The sequence below is a fragment of the Poecilia reticulata genome, linkage group LG19, assembly GCF_000633615.1.
Source record: "Poecilia reticulata strain Guanapo linkage group LG19, Guppy_female_1.0+MT, whole genome shotgun sequence".
Classification (NCBI taxonomy): Eukaryota; Metazoa; Chordata; class Actinopteri; order Cyprinodontiformes; family Poeciliidae; genus Poecilia; species Poecilia reticulata.
This window is the reverse complement of record NC_024349.1, coordinates 9648853-9669392: the sequence shown is the minus strand read 5'-3', so window position 1 is coordinate 9669392 and position 20540 is coordinate 9648853. Positions and strand designations below refer to the sequence as shown.

Below are 20540 nucleotides of genomic sequence, written 5' to 3'. Positions count from 1 at the left end.
TCCCATCACATAAAGTTTTAGACATTTATTTTGTGGAGTTTTATGATGAGAAAGCATGTTAAATTCTTAGGCATCCATTTGCGCTTTCTGCTCACTTGGAGTTTGTTTAACACTTTGCTTTTGATCTGTTTGCCATTTCTTACAGAAAAGTGCAGCAGGAAAAAAATAAATAAATTAAAGGCCAGTTTGCAATCACATGGAGCCGGACATGAGAGTTATTAAACCTAACTCACCCAGTCGCTCTCCTACTGCTGAAAAAGCCTGTTACAGAACACAGCATTCTAAATTTTCTATAGTTAATTATTCTTCATGCTATGCCACCAGCCGTGTGTGCAGGGGGGAAAGGAAAGGCTCGGGAAAGTAGAGGAAATAAGCATCTGCGGAAGAACTTCAGGGCCCCTCATTACACTCTGCCCCTGGGTATTTTTACGCCTTTTATTTCCCATCTAATGAACTGTTTACATTTTTTTTTTATTCCTGCTTTCTAGGCGCCACAATTATTCGACTTGTCTTTGTGTCACTCGTCTCATGAGGCTGGGACCAAGGTGGAGAGTTAGAGGTCACTGAATTAAGTTTATTTTGATTTTATTTTAAATGTTGCATTTCTTTTAAAGGTGTTGAGGTATTGGTTGCCATCCGTTCCAGATTGAAATTAGATTTTTATATGTATATAATTACAAGCATCTTTTAAAATGTATCCTTTTCTTTGTTTATAGAGGAACTTCACAAATCTTACCATTAAAAGAATCGTGATATATAAGCCAATAGACTATAAAGGATTTTTTCAGACAGAAAATATCCGTGTATTTGTTATAATTAGATTAAGATCATTCTCTTCTTAGAGGATTATGCTGAACTGATTAGCATATCTGATATAAATTGTTCCTTGTGCATATGTAATTGCATTTTGACGGGCATAGAAGATTGCTTTTTCTTTTCTTTCTTTCTTTTTTTTTTGTCAGCCATCATGTCAACAGAGGTAAAACGTGTGTTTTTGACAGGACACCGGCACCTCCGTCGCCGCATTTGACAGGATGTGTAGAGTTTTTTTTAAAGGCGGGCCACTTTGCATAAAGTTAAGATGTACCTTTGTACTTTTCTTGTGTGCTTCCGGGAATAGAAGCAGTTTCTCACCCTGGATTAAAAAATGTGATAAAAGACAGACCTTTCAAAAGGATTAAAAAAAGCTTAGTTTTTTCCTTGTATGAGCAATAAGGTATCTTCTGAAAGCACTTCTTCTTTTTTAGATTGCAAAGCCTGATTAGTTGGTTTTCTCCTAATATGCAGAACTTTGCCTCAACATACTGTAAATAAAGAAGAGAAGGTTTTTCACTATGCACAGATCTGATTCCTGACCTCGAAACTGAGCTTCTTGTCATTTAATCCAGCACCAAGCTGATAATAAAAAATTGTTACCACATGAAGCGGTGTTGCACCTGCTTATATTTTACATCAAATGGGAAAGCAGCAATCGCTCAGGAATCTGTTGTTTTCCAGAGGGGGAATCCAAAAAAGCCGAGTGCGTACTGTAGGTACGGGGGAAGTGGCGGCGGCGCTTTCATTTCCGTGACATTTTCCATTCTTCGTGCTCTCTTTGTTATCTGCTCTGTTCTCATTGCAGAAGCCCCTTCATGCATTCATCTGCAACAAACAGCTATTTAGAAATACAAAACAACACAGAAAAACCCTGCGTATGGTTTGAAGGCGACGCAAGCCTCAGCATTCAAATCAATGCTTCTCCCGGGTTTCTTCGTCTCAATTACTGGAGAAGTCGTCTTTCCCCCTAAGTTGCACTGCAGCTCTTTAAGATGAAACTTGACTTAAATGGAAAGTGTGGGTGTTTTGTTCACCCCCCCCCCCCNCCCCCCCCCTTCCTGGCAAAAAAGGTGTATGTGTGTGCCTGATGTGCTAGTGTACTTGCTGCCTTAATCTTGTTTTTTTTTGGGGGGGGGGTTTACGCTACTACTTGCATCTTTAATTTCTTTTAAAGTTACTGCAAACAGACACACATTGACCTAACGGTAGATTTAACCTCTACCAGAAGGTGGGGCTGAAAAAATGAGCAACGCGGCAACAACAAGGAAATACAATTTATTTAAATATACAGTGCCCTACAAAGATATCCATATCCCTTGAAATTTTTGAAACTAACCCAACCACAAACCATTTTAATTTTATAAATATTAATTTATAAAGAATTGTAATATTAATTGTGAAATGCAAAGGAACGGGCTCATGGGTGTTTGTGGAAGCTCCCCTTTTACTCAGCTACTCCTAAATAAAATGTTTGTTTTGAGGCTTTCAAAAGAGGAAAATATTTTTAAATTACTTAAAGGCATTTATGGAACCTTTTAGTTAAAAAAAAAACATTGTTTTACATTATTTCATATATATATATACATTTTCCAACTTCTGCTTATTAAAAAAATTACAATAATTTATTCATATCATCGATTTACTACAGAGGTTTTCATATATTTAGTGGTGGTTTTCAAGTACGTATTGTGCAGAATTATTGCGTTTTTAAAGTTTTGGTCTTTACAGACTAATGCAAGTCAGGCTGTCTATTTAAACATTGAGCTACCTCAGTGACAGTGATAGGTGGCGCTGTCTTTTGGAAACTAACTGTTTAAAGTCTCACTTCCTTGACACTCTATGAAGTAATTAGATGTCTTTAAGATAATTGGATGCACTGGATTTTACTTAGGTCTGCTGTAGTAAACGGGATAGAATAAAAAACCATACCACACTTTTGAGTTTTTAATTTGTATTTAAAAAAGTGTTTTCCTCCTACTTGAGTTATTCACTACTTTTTGTGTTGGTTTGTGACATAAAATCCCATTAAAATTCATCCAAGGTCGTGGTTTTCTTTTACAAAATACTATCGCCTAATTTACTTGGAATGCTCAGACTTTCAGTTGCAAGACACTCTTACAATTTTAAATAAAGCAGATCATTTTGGGTAATTCAACTAGATTAAACAAATCAAAATGACTTTTAGGACCTAAGAGGGAATCACATTTCTGAAGATTTTTAAAGAAATAATATTTCACTGTCCCATGACTGAGAATTAAAGTGAAACAAAACCAAGATTTATCAATTTATGGAGGAATCAGATCTTATGTGACACATTTTGACAGTGATTCTGTCCTTATGTGTGCTCTTCAAGGGGCGGGGTGGGGGTGGGGGGGTTAGTGGGCTGTGTTGTGTGTTCGAGTCTGTGCTGCCAATCTTTTTTTCTTTTTTTTTCCTCCCACAGTAGGCGTTCAGCGGTTGGCTTTGCTCCCTGTGGTCGAGTGTTGTTTGGGTGCTCTCTTTATCTAATGGGTTTTTGTGGTCTGGGTCAATCAGGCCCCTCTGTCTCCTCAGTAATTACTCCTGAGAACTGTGGCCCTCGCCATCATGATAATAACAGCCAAATCACATCAGCCATGACTTTCCACTCAGTGCTTCAGATTATGAGGAGAGACAAAATAAAATAAGGAAAGAAATCAGTCGGCTCGATTGCGATTGGATTCCGAGTTATTTCAATCAAGCAACTTGATATCATCTCTCTGGGTTTATGTGTGCGTGTGTGTGTGTTTTTTTTTGTGTTTTTTTTTAGAATAGTCTTTTTCAAGCTGCTTCTCCTGAGGAAGGTGGCGTGAATGTACCTAATACGATAGCTTCTTGAAACTTTCCTACTTTAGAAAGTGTGGGGTGAAAGGAAAAAATACAGCCTTTCAGGAAAACAATGTCCCCAGCAGGTAATTGGGTGATCCTTCACTGAATTTCTTTATTTTGTTTTGAATATAAATAAACTGCATGGACTTATTTTGAGTCATTTACAAGCGAAATAAATAATTAAATAAACAATATAAATAATTTGTGTGAAAGAAAAGCGATATTTTCATTCTTCTGCTAGTGTTTGCCTTTGATTTTTGCCCACCTCCTCGCAGCCCACCTAGAAAACCCTGTTAAGGCAGCGAGGGGGGGGTGGGAGAAAGCGAAGGAAGGCTCAGTAAACACTTTCTCTGTCTGCTGCTGGTGTGTGTTTAGTTTAGAGGGCATGCCAAGAGGCTGTTTTTCCACGGGTCGGGCGTCTGTAAACAAGTAGTACAATGGCAGCCAACTCCAGCACAATCGGAGGTGGCATTCTCTTGAAGTCTGTGTGAAATGTGTGTCTGAGTGTTTTTCTTTTTTTGGGGGGTGGTGTTCTTTTTCTTTTTTTTTTTTTTTTGCCTTTTCTGTTATATATTTATTTTTTTGTGGGACATGGCATTCCTTTTTTATTGTAGCCTATCTGGAGACACAGAGAGAGAGGCAGAGAGAGAGACAGCGGGTTAGACTTTGTGTGTCCGTGCGCGAGGCAACCCTAAATCCGATGGGCCGCCAATGGATGATGAATTATTCCCTGTCTAAGTCACAGCATTGGTGTTATCACAGAGGCTGCCACTGCACTGAGATGACAGCGGTGACAGCCCCCCCAGAAAAGATTTAGCTCTGACAAGTGATACTTCCTCACGGCCCTCTCCCCTGTCCCCCTGCTCCACAGCCTCTCCATGCACATGAGATGTTTCATTACTCAACTTGTATTTGTTTAAGTGGGCAAGGTGATGTTGGGAGCTTCTTTTAAGAACGCTGGCTGTAATAGATCACTTGCGATAGATGGATGCACGGGCATAAACACACACTGCAGCTTGTTGTCATTACTCGAAGCACACAAACATCTACAGCCGGCATGTGTAGGATTGTTTGTCACCGAGTTCCATTAGGGGGCTCTCGTGCTTCAAGAATGCCTGTTACATTTTTTGCATCAACTGAACCACTAAACCATATTTCCCCTCTTGTTTTCTCTTTTTTGCTCCCCTTATGTTACTTCCTCCTCCTCTTCTTCTTCTTCCTCTTCTTTTTTTTTGTCCTTTTTCCTCATCCTCCTCCTGCTGCAGAAAAGGTCACGTATTGCCTACAGTGATGAGGTGCGCAACGAGCTCCTGGGGGATGACGCCATCTCCTCGGAGAGCCAGGTAAGGTGCTAATCAGTTGGTGAAGGGGGGCACGAAACAACGCCGGTGTGGGTGGCTCGACTGCCCCCCAGGGAGATTAGGTGCCCCCCCCCCACACTCCACCCTCCCCTTCCTCTCGCAGGGGCCATCGAGAGCTGAAACCGCCACTATTGTCACCAAGTCATGTGGAAGGAACACTGTTTAATGCAAAGCTGGCCGGCCAGTTAGGAGGATCAGGGCATGGGACCAGCGTCTGGCCCAAGCCAGATTGGGACCAACACATGCACATCTAAAAAAAAAAAAGACGTAATTGAACACATTTCAATCCAAAACCCCACTATCCCCAAACGTCCAACAGCTGTTCTCCAGCTGGGTGCCGACTTGGATTCATAAGAGATTCTCACGATGAAGGTACAAACAAAGACACACTCAAATGGACCTAGAAAATTGGTTAATTTTACTTATTTCTTTACTTTTTTTTTCTTTTTCTAAATTTTAATGTTCACAAGCTTTTTTGATAGAAGTGATCAAGTGGTCAAAAATATCACTAAAACAATTTTAACAATGCTTTTTGGATTTGACAAAAGTGGAATGACAATCTTAATTATTTTTTATGGTTTTAAGGATTGCATTTATTGTTTATTAATTTAGTAAAAATTAGTTTGTTTATTGAAACAATGCAATATCAATATCATTTTTCTGATAACTTGCACATATATACTTAAAAGGAGAATAAAAAAAAATTGTTCATGATTTAGAAAAAAAAAAACATTCATACAGCTTATTTATGAATTAAAATTTTAAGTAACTTTTGTAATATTTTGTAAATAAATTGTTCATTATTACAATAGCTTTAATAATTTTGGGAAAAAAACAAAAAAGCATTCTTGTGCATTTTAACATTTTAGACAAGCTTACCTATTTCTCACAGCTGCTGCCATCTTCTACGCAGCCACTCTCAATCTATGACCAGCCGTCTTTTGACTAATTATATTTTCTGTTTGGACTCGGCTGTCAGACCGCACGGGTTACTGCATCTCAAGGCGAGCATGGAGTTGTGTATGTTGACATTCAAATAAAAGCTCTGCACTTGCAAATTTGCAGGCTGAAAAGAAAAGGCAGAGGAATAGTCAAATGCACCTTCACATTTAGCCCCACAGTGCTTTACAGAAGCATGCAAAAGAGGGTAAAGGTAAATAAAGTTCTCAGGTTTTTTTCTCCCCACCATCCTTTAAGTCACGACCCATGAGCTGCACACTTTGGAGACATGTGGCATGAACCGAGATTTCCTATTGATATGCTTATTTCCTGGCAATTTTAGTGAAATGCAGACGTCACCTCAATGTTGTAAATCGAGGTTCGAAGGAGATTTGCTGTCAGAAATGACAATTTTTACAAATTCCATGATGAGTATCTTTGCAAAAAAAGAAAAGCAAAAAATATTAATCCTGCTTAAGGCTATGTTTATATTTTATTGCAATCATAATTATTTTACCCAAAGAATTCTAATTAAAATTAAAATACCTGTGTAAGTAATGTTACAATTAAAAAATAAAATAAAATTAATTGCCTTGTTATACATGTGCCTGAATGTTATCATTTAAAGCCCAAAACACACGTCATTCGCATTATTAATAATTCTGATTTCACACTGTTATAATTAATAATATATAATTCAGAATATCTATTATTTATTATTAAAGGATTCAATAATTAAAAATGAAATGACATTATGCATGGTGCGAATTTTACTCTAGCAGGAATTTAAAAATTAGAAAATGTAGGACAAATATTTTGCTATTACCATGTTTTGCAAGAAACATGCGATAAACATCTAAATATAAAGCTTGAATTATAAAACTAATGAACTGTAAACATATTGAGATTTTTTATTTTTCTTTGAAAATTTAAATTTCTTTAAATGTTCAATTTAAAGAAAATCCAAATCTAGCTAAACATACAGTTTCAGCAAGTTGTAACAAAAGGAAAATAAATCTACATGTTGGGATGTTATTTATAGCCCTATTTGGTTCATTTGTATTTCTAAAGTTGGAGAGATAACACTTGTCTTGGTCTTGCTGTGAGTGGAGTACTCACAACTTGAGGGATTTTTTTTTTTTTATCTAACGAGACGGCGTCGATAGGAAAGGGGAAAAGATGGTGGGGGCCTGGGCAAGTCGGTCAATTTAATTCCTGACGATCTGAAAAGAGGTCAGGATCATTTCATATAGCCCTGGCAGAGCAGATCATTACCAGTCACAAATCTGTTGGTTACATGGCAAGGATTTATTGCTAAGTAAATAGGCAACCGTCATAAGTTCTAAAAATGGCGTGTTGGCCCTGCGATAATGGCTAAAGGACGATTTAATAGACTTCGGCATTTATTCGTTATCTGTACAGAGACTGAATTGGCACTATCGCTCATTTTTTTTAATAATGTGGTAGGCTACCATTGCACTTTTTTCCCCCTGTTTCTTCTGCATGCAACACACACACGCACACACACGCAAAGTAACAAATACACACACATTTTTCACACACGAACACTAAACGGAATAGTTTCGATTTCAGTCACAGCAGAAGGCTTGGCCACAAGAGATTGTGCTGGTTTGAGCCGGCACGGACCAGATTTTACAGGCTACAAAGGAAGCAGATTACCACTTGTATCGAATTCCGTATTGGATAAAAAAAAAATCTTTTGTTTGAAAAAAAAAAAAATAAATTGCTGATTATCATAACAGAAAAATTGCAGCAGTGCAATTTTGAATGCTGGCTGGAATCACAAAAACACAAGGAAAGGCGCTCATGCAGGAGTAATTATACCATTTACAATATTCTGTATTTACTGCTGTATATCTCTTAGCAACACAAACACGGTTGGCAGTACCAAAGAATGAATGCCAAAGAAAAATAGAGCAGAATAGCAAGAAGCAAGAAACGCAGCTCTAGTATAGTTTTAACAAATCCTCCAGAAGGTCTTACAATCAGTCAGGCAGCACAAATAAGCCAGAACAAGTTTTGTTTGGTATCCATTGACTGATTGCAAAGCCGGGGTGAGAGATCGCAGGATCTGATGGGTTCGTTGGAGCCCCAAATAACTACATCCACAGTGTCGTTTTAAACTTTGGCCTCTTCAATAATACATTCTTAGCAGGGAGTTGTTGCTCGACTTAAAAAAAGACACTCCAAAGTACGGTCTTGTTTCTGCCAACATTTTCAAGGGTAAGAGCTCTTTGGAAAAAAAAAAAAAGCAGCAACCTACATTAACACTTGTTTACTTCCACTATTGTTTATTCAGTTTTTCTACATGCACTGTATTTTTATTTTAAACAACAAAAATAAATACATTTGTCGTTGCTTCTTAAATTAAAAAATTGGATCAAACAAAACATTTTAAATGTGTGTTTTAAAATGACATAAGTGACAGTATTTTGATTTTGTTGAGTACAAATTAAGAACAGATTAGAATCAAGAAAAAATAATAATTTAATTAAAACAGTTGAAACACGATTTTAAGGTGCATTTAATTTTTCAGGGTACATTTTTCAGGGTACAACAACTTCAGACATCTTCAAAAGCTATTATTGCATAAGTTTGATTTCGTTGTGATTTCCCCCCCCCCCACCTCAGATTCACTAAAGGTCAAATTTATACATACAGAACATAACTAATAATATCCTTAAGAAAGGATATTATTAAGGAAAAAAGAAAGGATTTGTAGTCATGAATAAGGTTCTGAGATAATTCTAGTCTAATATCTGGCCAGTCTTTTTATAGGAACTCATTTAAAGTGGTTTTGCTGGTATCAAGCTATTCCAGAAGCTTAATGTTACCCTGTTTTGTCCCTAACCAATTTAGATATTTATTGGGAATCATTGTCCTGTTGAACACAAATTTGTTTACGTGTTTCAGTTTAGTCTTAATTCTTTATTATTCTGTGCACATTAAGCAACGAATCAATGCCATTAGCAGCAAAACAATCCCTCAGCATAATGTCCCACCACCATTCTTAACAACCACAGTGTTATTAGATTTGAATATTTCACCTTGACTCAGTCAAATCAGCCTAATCGGTGTAGGAGTAGACTTTGTTGAAGGAACTTCTTTTCTTTTTTCAATTGATGCTAACATTAGGCTAGCTTCATTTTGAGCAGTTCTGCTGTCCTATTCATCTTATAATTTATGATCAAATTAAGCCTTAGTTGGTTCATGACTTGTTCTTTTGATGTCAGAAAAAATTATCTCATCTAATTTATCAAAGTAAATAAGCCTGTTTTGTGACTATTTTAATTTAAATTTAAAAACATGCCAGATAACCAAAATTTTTAGTTGTGATCTGATTCATTATCTAGGACACAAGTTTCAAGAAAACTTTTTATGTACTTATTGTAATTTTGCTATTTTCCATTATCCAAAATGGATGAAAAATAAATGTTTCATCATCTGCAGCTGTTCCAATAATGAGCTACAGTTTACTTGTGTACACTGGTAGCCTCACCTGACTCTCCATATGTGTTTTGAACAGCTTGTTCCTTTACTGAAACTGGATAAGCAACATTAAATATTGAGGAGATATCAACACCAATAAAAATAATTTCAAGTACATTTCTTTAACTCTGCTCCAAAGGGGCACACATTCTTTTTATCCTTTTTTTAAAATAAACAAATCATCAAAATGACAGATATGAGATATTTCCACAACATTTAAATACACTGTAAAGACAATATTTAACTTTCTTTATCTTTTCTACTTCCATATCAACTTCTGCGATGTGACTTCCTTTATAACGTAGCTGATAGTTTAAGTTGAGCAATCCGGTCTCCTCCTTGTTTAATCTGACAGCAGCAGGACTTGATCTCTGTTTGTTCACTGGATTCTTCCTGAACAGTGTATTTAGATCCGTTTAATGCATTTCTCTTGCGCTTTCCGCATATTAAACATTTAAACGGATGTACCATCAAACTTATTTCTTCACTCTAACCTCAAACGTCGTGGTCTTCCTGCCATGTTTCTGCCTTGTTTTTTATCTGTCCTTCACCTGCTCCATCTTTCTTTCTTCTTTCCTTTTTGCTCACATGATGCAGTTGATAAAGTTACGTGAAGAGGTAAGTGCTTCTCTAAAAACCTCCTTTTCCTACTGAAAGTTTCATTCGTCCTCCTTTGCAGTAAATTATAATCTGCTCACTGGACTAGTTTGCATTTCTGAATGAGGTTCTCTTAGGCCAGTTTCCCTATTCCTTCATACTTTAAATATAAGAGGGTTAACCTTTTATTTGACATGGGTCTTTGTCAATACAAACATTAGGAGTTGAAGCAAGGTTTAAAGTAGCAGTAAAGACATTACTGAACTTATGTCTGAGTGGCACATTGCTAATTTTGATTAATACGAATATTTTTGACACGACTGGTTACAAAGAAAGCAATCTTCTGCCTGCTACTACAAACCAAACTTTTGAAGGAGATAATTTAATTCCCATCTTTCCAAGATCAGCACTGTCTTATGATTCAATGTGTGATGTGCATTGGTAACAGTGGGGCGAGATTACAGTACCAAATCCCTATTTTCCCCTTAAGCCATTTTCCTCCTGGCTGAAGTTGGAGAGGCATAGAGAGACACTTAACTTCTCCTCTAACTTTATAGTTTTGTTAAGTAATACTAAGATCATTAATAGTACCCGTGTTGAACTAATAATTATTAGAATGTAATGCAGCCATAAAAGCAGAATACTGTAGCAACAGTCAGAGTGAGTCACACTTAAACCGTAATTTGTCCGTCAGATGTCCATTTTCCAATGTCAGTGGAGCTCCCTTAAAGGTTTCAGTGCACTACATTAGTAACTGTAATATACATTATTTAGGCATGCTCTGTATGAGGTTTACTGTAAGGTAAAAACCAGGAGGAGGGGGCAATTGTTGCAGTGGCTCAGTACAGTTGGTTGTTTCCTTCCGTGGAAAACCTTTTATCTAATTGCAAACTGGACTGTTCTTGACTAGTGTTTTGTAGCTGCATCAAATTGGAATATATCCAATCAATTCTGTCAGTTCGATTGAATTGAACCGATCCTATATTTCTGAATTGTTATGTATTGCAACTTATATCACCATTGCAATGTTTCATTATATTGTGCTGCACGAATGTAAACACAACAGAAAATCTTTAATAAGTTTTTTTATATTATTGTGAAAATAGCTTAAACTGTCAGTTAGAAATGGACAATATAAAAATAAAAGTTGATAACTAATAAACATGGTTTATAGGAACATTTATGTGTAGAGACAATGGGCAATAAGAAAAAATATTTAAAGAAAATGTGTCTGAACATAATTGAGGTATTTCACAATTCTTGTCACAGTGTGAATTTCTTGGTGAGAAGCTTATCCTTGTTAATCTATGAGGACTTATGCTCAAACACAGGACTTCTGCTCCTTCTTTTTCACGCTTATGTATAATTTAGATTTGAAACTTGACCCAGATGCGATGGCATAAAGCATTTAGATTTTATTTAGCAGTACTTTTGTTTCCTGTTCTTGGTGCTCTGTTGTTTTTTTATATTTACTTTAGCCTCAGGGTCATAAGACATCTTTAGCTACCCTACTTGTCTTGCCTTTGTTCCATTGTCCACTCTTTGTAATCACACTCAATTCTTCGCCTTCTCTGCCATTGGCGCCTTTAACTCTTCCACTCTTCCTACATTTGATTCAAAGGCTGGCAAAGCTTATGCACACTTAAGCCTTGCTTTTAAAGAAACTACACTTTCTTTTTCCTTCAGCTGAAAAACATGTTTAAATATTTAGCACCCATATTCACAGCTGTTTGACACTTGTAATTCCTCGTCTTACAAGTCCCAAACAAACGGCACAGAAGATCACACAGTCAGTCTGAATCACAGCTGTCATCATTATTCACTTTGACTCTCCCCCACCCTTATTGAAATAATAAGGAAATCATCTGAACTTTGGAAAATGGTGATAGTAACTGCCTGTGTTTGATATTGAAAAAAGGCAGGAGAACGAAAGAAGAGGGGAGAGATTTCTTTTGAGCTACAGCTGCATTGTTCTGGGGCTCCCTGTTAATAACTTACAACTGAAGAGTGTTTCTTGACGCAAAAAGCACAACAACAAAAACACACCATTTTTGTGCTTCCTAAGAAGATCTTTGTTCAAAATGTAGGTGTCAGATGAAAAGGCATACATAGGCAGAAATGGTGGTGGCAGCGGAGAGGTACACCTGTGCACACAGAGGCACGTAGTTTATCTTATACTACATTTAAATACTTTGCTTTAAGGTTCCTTGAGACAATCTAGTATAATTTGAACATATCCTTGTGTTTTTAACAGGAATATTTGACAAGTTTAGGCTGCAGGTACATCCTAAAGCCTAAATAATGATTAGTATGCAGATGCCTGGTTCTAAGGGAATTGCAGTAGCTATGAGAATCACAAAGATCAATCCTAAATGGATGTTGTGGAACTGTAAGGGCCTTTTACAAAAATGCTGACAAAGATGTTTCAGAGATTTTCTTCTGCAGTAACTGGAGAACCCTGGAATTGTAATTCAGTAATGACAAAGATAAATAAAAAATACATTTATACAAGAAATTTGTATTTCTAGACTTTCCTTTAACAGTGTTTAAAAATTGTCCTTCATCCATTTGTCTGAATTGACAAAATCCAGTTGTTTTTTTTGTCCGTCCGTCCGTCCATCTGGCCATTAATGGTTTGTCAATCCATCCATGTAACCCTCCATCTCTTTGTGTATACATCCATCTATTAACCATCTCCCACTCACCATTTGTTTTTCATCCATTCGTCTGTCTGTCCATTCGTCCATCCATCTTGTAGTACATCTACCATACATTCATGGTGAACAAATGTATTTATATCACATCCGTAAAAATGAAACAGCCTAAGAACTCTGAAAATTTAAAACTGGAAATGTATATAATTTTGTAAATGTGTAAGAACCCCGTTTGTTGTGACATTTACATTTTTGGGATAGCAATCTCAATAGTAGTTCTGAATATAGTGAAAGATGCTTGGTTTTAATTTCTAAATGATCCTCCTACGACCATGGGTGGGTTGTTCCATTATTTGGACCATCACAGTGCGCCATTACTGGAATCTCAGTGGCTGAATTCTCACCTTTCCTTTAGGTTCTTTAACTGTCAAACTCAGAACGTATTATTCTAATGAACGCGCCACCACTACCCCTGCAGCACCCCCGTCCTCCTCACCAACCCACCCGCGCTCACCCTCCTCTCCCCCCGGCCCTAAAAAGAAGACAGAACGAGGGAGAGAAAAGACACAGAGAGGGAGAGAAATTCAGGAGGAGAAAGCTTTGAAGTGGCTTTCCATCGCAGCAAGTCTGCCGGCCGTCTCCCCGAGACGTGTCACCTTTGCCGAGAGGGAATAGGAAAATCACGTTTCGAATGGTAATGATAACATACTAATCACTTGAGCTCTTTGAAGAACCCAGGGAGTGCGTCTGCTCTGTCAGTATCCCCGGCTGCCTCATGCTCCCAGGCACACACAGGCAGTGCAGCCATGGTCTAGGTGTATTAGCTTAAGCATTGCATGTCAATACGTCCCCACTATTTCAACTGATCCATAGGGGCTCATTATTGCCCAAGTTTGGTAACCGTTTTCTCCTGCAAGCGCACTGCCACCATGTCTGTTGGTGCCGCTGCGACTTCCACACCTATGTAACCCACCCTCAAAGCCCCCTGCCACACCTTTCAGCAAACGAACATAACACCATACACCCTGTCCCACTCATTGTCTCCATTTTGATTCGCACCTACCACAAACTCATTTTGGCACCCATTTCCTCCACTCTTCCCATCATTTCTTCTTTCTCCCCCTGCCCTTGGTTTAACTATTAAAAACTATCTCTGCAATTTTAAATGACATCTGTCAGCCACACAAAGAAAAAGGAAACGAGGGAAGGAAGAGTTCAGAGGGAGTTTTCTCCTCCCTGCTCTTTTCCCATCCCTCTTGTTGTCAAACTTTGAAAAGTGTGTCGTAGGCTTTTTTTCCCCCTCTTTTTCCTCCACATTTTTCATTTCCTCTGAGTGATTAGCTGGTACACATTTTGACAGCCCAACCAAGACTAGAGATTTCAGTTCTTCCCCTGTCCCCTTCACTCATGTGATGGGCATCAAATATTGTCAGCGGGGTTGTTGTCATTCATCGGGCTGCTTTTTACTGTCAAACATGTTAAATCTGATCAGTTTCCTAACGCAGCATGTTGGAAAAGGCCATCAAAACAAACAGCATTTGGGTAAACACTTAACTCTCCCATGTCTATGCTGTTTGTGATCCTCTACTGTATGTAGTATGGGTTTAATGAAAGCTGGGCCTTGCAGGAGTTTGAACTTTAACATGAAGATCTCCAGTATGTTGTTAATCAGAGTCTTTAGTAGTTGCTTTAAGTGTTATTTGTGCCTTCGATGAGTTGTTGAAACTTTATATTTACCAAACATAGAAACATACAAACATATTTATGTGCCTTTAAAAGAAGGCACATAAATATTCTTATCCCACATATACTTTAATTCCGTTGTCTTTTTGAAGACCTTGTTTTTGACCCTTTTCCATTTGGTTCTGATTCTTCTTTGGGTTAGTTAGTTAGTTAGTTAGTTAGTTAGTTAGTTAGTTAGTTAGTTAGTTAGTTGTAGGTATTATTTGCTGATGTCATTTAATCAAGCTTCCTAATAGTGCAGTAGAATATGGTCAATCAGCTATTGTCAAAGCTGATTGACAATCAATTTGCTCACAATCATCAACGAAATGCTGCGTATACATGTTCAGACTTTGAAGGAACAATTTATCTACAAAACTTCTCCAAAACTGACAGGAATTCATGAATGGTTAATATGAAACAAGCAAATTCATACAGGTCAGGTAGAAAAAGACAAAAAATTAATAGAAATGTTCTTAGATCTTAACAATGGTAATATTTTTTGGTATAAAACCCTCTTGTCTTTTGGAAGTTTTGCTCCTATTCTTCATATTCCAGAATATATAACATTGAGGTAAAAAACAAAAACTAGAAACTAGAGAGGAAAAAAGAAATCTTGTCAATATTTGAAATGCACTTGGAGCTGACATCAGTTGGGGGAAACTAATTATCCAATAAATTGTTCCACATCAATCCTTTTAAAATAGTACATTTTAAATCTGGGAAAAATAATTGTTATCTTTTCAGCTCTATGAAAGCCCCTAGGAAACAGACTTTAGCTAAATGCATCAAAAAATTATTGATGTCGTGAGTTAAAGAAAATGTACCACAAACATTCAAAGCATTGACGGTGGCACATAAGTACGAAGGATCATTTTTCCACTAAACCAGACTCAACAGACGATTTAGTTTACTACTTTTATGCTCAATAAGAGCTTTCATGGGAGCTAAGAAACTAGGCCTAATCAACTGTCTAAACTTTCAAACACATTATTTCAGCCATTTTGACCTTCACTAACTTCCACTTTTATCAAAATCCTGATTTATTGGTTAATGAAACATCTTTTTACATGCTTTTTGAGTCGAGTTTTAGAAGCTGATTATAATAATGAGGAAGGAAGGAGGACACACAGTAACCCCTACATCATGAATCAATTTAATTCACTTCAATTCATCTATATAATGCCAGTTCACAACGGATAGTTTTTCAGATAAACAGATTCAACTCATGTCACCTTATAAAGAATTCAGTTCAGTCCAAATTTAAATGAAATACATTTCATTCTAATTGACTCGAGTCATATATTCAGATTCCCTGACTTCATACGGGCTAGTCTTATGGGAAATATAACCCGCCAAGTATTTTCTCAGAAAAAGCCAATAAAAGACACTTGGAAATATTCCAAAAAAGTCTGACTGCTCTTAAAAAATGTAAAAAACAAAAAAAAACTGATTAAGAATTGCACACAGTACAGTTTGTGCAGATGAAATTACATTGTGAAAAAAGTTTTACTTAATAAAATGGACAGTAGCAGTTCAGCACATCTGCAAAATGTCGCATATGCATGTTTAGACTTTGAAGGAACGATTTATTAAAAATTTCACATTGTACAAAATGAATAAAAAGGTTTTCAATTGATTTTTATAGCATGCCTGTTTTGTGCAACATGTTTGATTCCCTTTGTTTTGATTGGAAACCTCTCCCAATTTGTGGCTATGCTCTTGATCTATCTTGTGCCTTACCTGTTCTCTGATCAGGTCATATAACAATACGAAGGAGCAACAAAGTTCCAAGTAGTTTGTCTTTTTATGTCCAAGATTAGGCAAACCTGCATTTTCTTGCTTGATACTCCATCAGCATGTAAGACATTGTCATGCGTGAGGGTTATTGGTAAGCTGGTTGTATTATGTTGTTGCTGTAGGTCTGTCTGTTTGGGTGACGGTGCTGATGTGTTTCTTTGAAATAGGTCCCAGGCCTCTCAATCAATTTTTATTTTCTGTTTGTTTCTGAAGCGTAATGTTTTTTTTTCTCTCTCGCTCTCTCTCTTTCTCTCCCTCTGTTTATTGCAGAGAGCACATCTGTTGGACAACACAGAAAGGCTGGAAAGGTCATCTCGGAGACTGGAGGCCGGCTATCAGATTGCAGTAGAAACTGGTACGTACTCTGCTATGGATTGGAAAAGAGTGGGGTAGCGGTGAAGGGAGGGGGTTCAAGATAGCGACGAGGATGAGTGAGCAACGGCAAATTGTCTTGCTCACACACGAGGTGGGTGGATGCGTGTGTGTGTTTTGGAGGGTTGGATTGTGTGTGGGGAGGACTGTTAAAAAAGAATCTTTCCTTGACGCCTGATGACATTTTCGGGTGCACATCAAAGGTGAGAGGAAGAAGTGTACAGGCGGCATATCGGGAGCCGCTTCCCCTGAAAAAAAAAAATTCAAGTACCCATATAGTTGTGTGTCTGTAAGTTATATATGCAAGTGTGTTGGGTTTTATAGTAGATTTTTTCTGTTTTTACTCAATCAGGAGGTCTATGAAAATAAACAAGGTTAGCATTCTTAATTCAGGAGTGGGACGGACAGAAAGATAAAAACAAATTCCTCATTATTAAGGGTGGTTTTAGTCTTAAAATAGGAAAAAGAAATCTCATTGGGAGCCTAAATAAACTTAACCAGTTAGCATGTGCTTTTTTTCCCCGCTTCCTGTCTTCCTTCCTGACAGCCACCACATTATTGAGGCACAGTGTATTCCTCAGAGAGATATCAAAGCTCATTCTTGAAGCATCTACTAGCTTTCTGTGGCTTCCGTTGTAGTTTGGAGAAAAGTTTGTCAATTTACACTATAATCGTGGGGTGGCTGGTGCGCGCGACGTCGACAGATTTAATAATTCAAGTCAACTAAGGTTTGCACGCGGACCACCTGCTTTTGATGTTCCCTGTGACTTGCATTCACAAATTCATAAATGCAGTCTGCATCTTCTGCCTAAAAATGTTGATTCAAACGCCTCGGTTGTTACTCCAGTTTCTCGATGGTGTAGAATTCTACGACAGCTGGGGGATTTTCAATTTTTTTTTTCTTCTTGCTCTCACCCAGTCGCATCTCATACAACAGCTTGTTTGGATCATTTGCCTCACAGCTTGCTGGGCCCTTAGCTTAACATTGATCAGTACCTACTGGGCCCAGCGGTTTCTCCTGCCGGTGTCGGCCACATGCCCCTTGACCCCGGGTTGCCGGTTGGCTGTCTTATTCACACTGTGTGAGGCAGGGTGAGAACAATGCTCGTTTATCCTTGCTCAGTCCCACACACTTGGCTTGGCGCACACCAGCTGTGGGGTATGTTTGTGGGGAATCTTCACCCTGCCTCTTTTATCCACGACCCTTTCCTTAACTCTGCTGTCGATACGAACCGTTCGCTCAGATGCACAACCTGAACTGGCGATGTCTCCAGGTCAAATTAGGAATAAATCAGCACAAGGCATAGATTGCATTTAGATTATGCAGTCTTTACGAGGTTGATTGATTGCTTTTGATGCAAAGCTCTCAAAAGTGGAAGTGAATTTTTGCAAGCCGGATGCAACCATGTTTGCTTACAAAGTGGGCAAAAATTCAATTAAAAAAATCACTTAGTTACTCAGTTATTTACAGTATACCTCTGACTACCAACAGGCAACACAAAACCTTCATGTAAACTTTGAAAAAGGCCAAGAGGCGATTTTTCACACTTTCAACATCACACCTGTGTTTCTTTTTACCCACATGAATAATATTTTTATCTTAAAACAATTGTAATTTTTAATGTGAAAGCTGAAATGGGAAACTTTTGAGAAACAAGGAAAGTAGATTTGATTATTAAGATTATGATTAGGATTATTGCCAATTTCATATTTTTGTTGAGAAAAAACAACCATATGTTCTGATAGACAGATATTTGCTTATCTCGATTTTCACAGCTGAAAGCATTTTTCCTTTTTGGAGTAAATGGGCTTTCATTCATTGTCCATTTAATACTCTATGTAAAAAAATTACAATTTCTCAATCTTCAAACATTTTAAACTAAAACATTTATTGAAACTGAAAAAATTGTTTATAGTGCTGCTAAAATTATTCCAAATATTGCTCATTATGGAGTTTTCAAGTTCTTATTGTGCAGAACATTGTGCAGAATGTGAGAAACGAGTGTTATGGTTTCCACACCATGACTCTTGAGTTTTTCATTTGTCTTTGTTGTAAGCCAGACAAAGTGAAGCAGCCTTCTTTCAGCCCACTGGCTGGCAGTGCACAGCAGCAACAGGTTGGTGTGGAACCGTTAAATATTTTAGCAGTATGAAATGTCAGCCGTTTGAAACCATAACCTTTTTAACCTTTGGTATACCTTGACAGCAATAACCAGCCCATACATGATACTTGCTGATTCATTGTTTTTTCTTCATTCCCATGCAAAATCATAGAGGAGTGCATATTTATTCTGGCATTAAAATGTAATCAACTTGTGGGTGTAGTTTCTATCTTTAATCCTCGCCAAATAAGTGTGACTGCAGGTCCAGATGCACAATAAGACTTTTTGACAGGTGTGCTGATTGTAGCATCCCAGTCTGAATCAGTATCAGGGCAGTTAGTAGTGACTTGGTTTTGTAGTGGCAGAGGGTTAATACAAAGTGCAGGTGAAGAAACACCTGTTTAGCAAAATAATTTGTTTTGCTAAACAGGTGTGAGTGTTTCGTTTTTTTTTTCCTCCTCCTACTTTCTTTTCATATCTGTAAACAAACCATTCAGCACCCCTGGACTTGATCAGGTTTTTCTCTCATTTATTTTCATTATGTATGGAAATAATATATAAATGATTTTTTAAAGGAATGTATCTGCTTTTCCTAACGAGCTATGAGTGGAATACAATGTGTTTGTTTAACTCATGAGTTTTTAAAGTGGCTACTAAGTGTCCCAAAGATGGGAATTAATTACTTCACAGTCTGCACACATGGCAGCCGAGTTTTATATTTATATTCAACTCTCCTGTACAAAATGACCAGAGCTATAAAAATATGAAATGCCAAGGGGCTGAAATTGCATGTGTTCGCTGTTGTTCTTTGATCTTGTTCTGACTATTCAGTTTTTTTTCCTCCTCTTTTTTAAAATTATAAACTAACTTGATGTTGCTCAAGTGCTCTTTACCAAAAAATTGTTGCTATTGTCTAAGTTTTTGAATAAAAACACACTTTTTGAGTTGGGCAAAACAATATAAGTGTGCTTAAAGGCCTTCTGTATCTCATTATGTTCATAAATTATTGCTTGCACTTGATCTAAACTTGCAAAACGTAAATGCGTTCTTTGGTCATCGTTCTCTGATTTATGCTTAATGAACTAAATTTATACAAAAGAAAATGCTATAAAATTAGGTTTGAGATTTTACAGGAAAAACAACGTATTTTGCAATATAGCTTACTTATATTGGATTTTTAGATAGAAATATTAAAATAAAAAAATGCTCATTAATGTTACCTAATTGCACATTTAGTTTCTTTTAGATAATTTTACTCATCAGATGTCTCATTTAATATTATCCAGAAACCATGACATACTTCAAATCAATTAACAGACGCTATGATTATACTTTTACCAAAACTGTAATGAATTGTGGCTACTTATTTTTTTGCACCTGACGAGAAACTGCTAATAATAAAAACACAGGTAACGTGACAGTTTATTCAAGCACAATAGAGATATACTTTTCCTATGTTCCTTCCAATGAGGTTTGTGTATTTGAATGATTGCATATGGCAACCTCAACTTTTAAACAGGAATAATTAAAGCACTACATTTTTGTTCCACCAAACTCTCTATAAACATCTCAACTATCCCCTAATATATGTTGTTTTAATGTAAAGTTCTTCAGCACGGTTATATTTGCAGTAATCTGAAGTTGCTTTCTTTAGCTGCTGTGACACTGTCACCCTTAAGAACTTCCTCAGACCGATCAGAAGTGGAACGAAAAGACATTTTATTTCAAAGCGAGTGTTCTCGAACAGAGAGATGGGATAGAAACGCTTTATAGCTTCACCTTTCTCCTCACTGCTAAGAGTACATTTCTTAATGACCAAG

General features: G+C 37.2%; 1 protein-coding gene across 4 annotated transcripts in view; it reads left to right on the top strand.

The window, feature by feature from the left end:
- The window catches only part of vti1a (vesicle transport through interaction with t-SNAREs 1A), a 134308-nt gene that overhangs the window by 24257 nt on the left and 89511 nt on the right, over positions 1-20540 (top strand). For 2 of the 4 annotated variants that reach the window (XM_008436859.2, XM_008436861.2), the window contains exons 4-6: positions 4929-5006; positions 10071-10091; positions 16517-16601. In XM_008436859.2, the coding sequence (XP_008435081.1) occupies positions 4929-5006; positions 10071-10091; positions 16517-16601 (184 nt within the window). The remainder of the gene's footprint in view (positions 1-4928; positions 5007-10070; positions 10092-16516; positions 16602-20540) is intronic. The other 2 variants (XM_008436860.2, XM_017310975.1) reach the window with 1 other exon arrangement.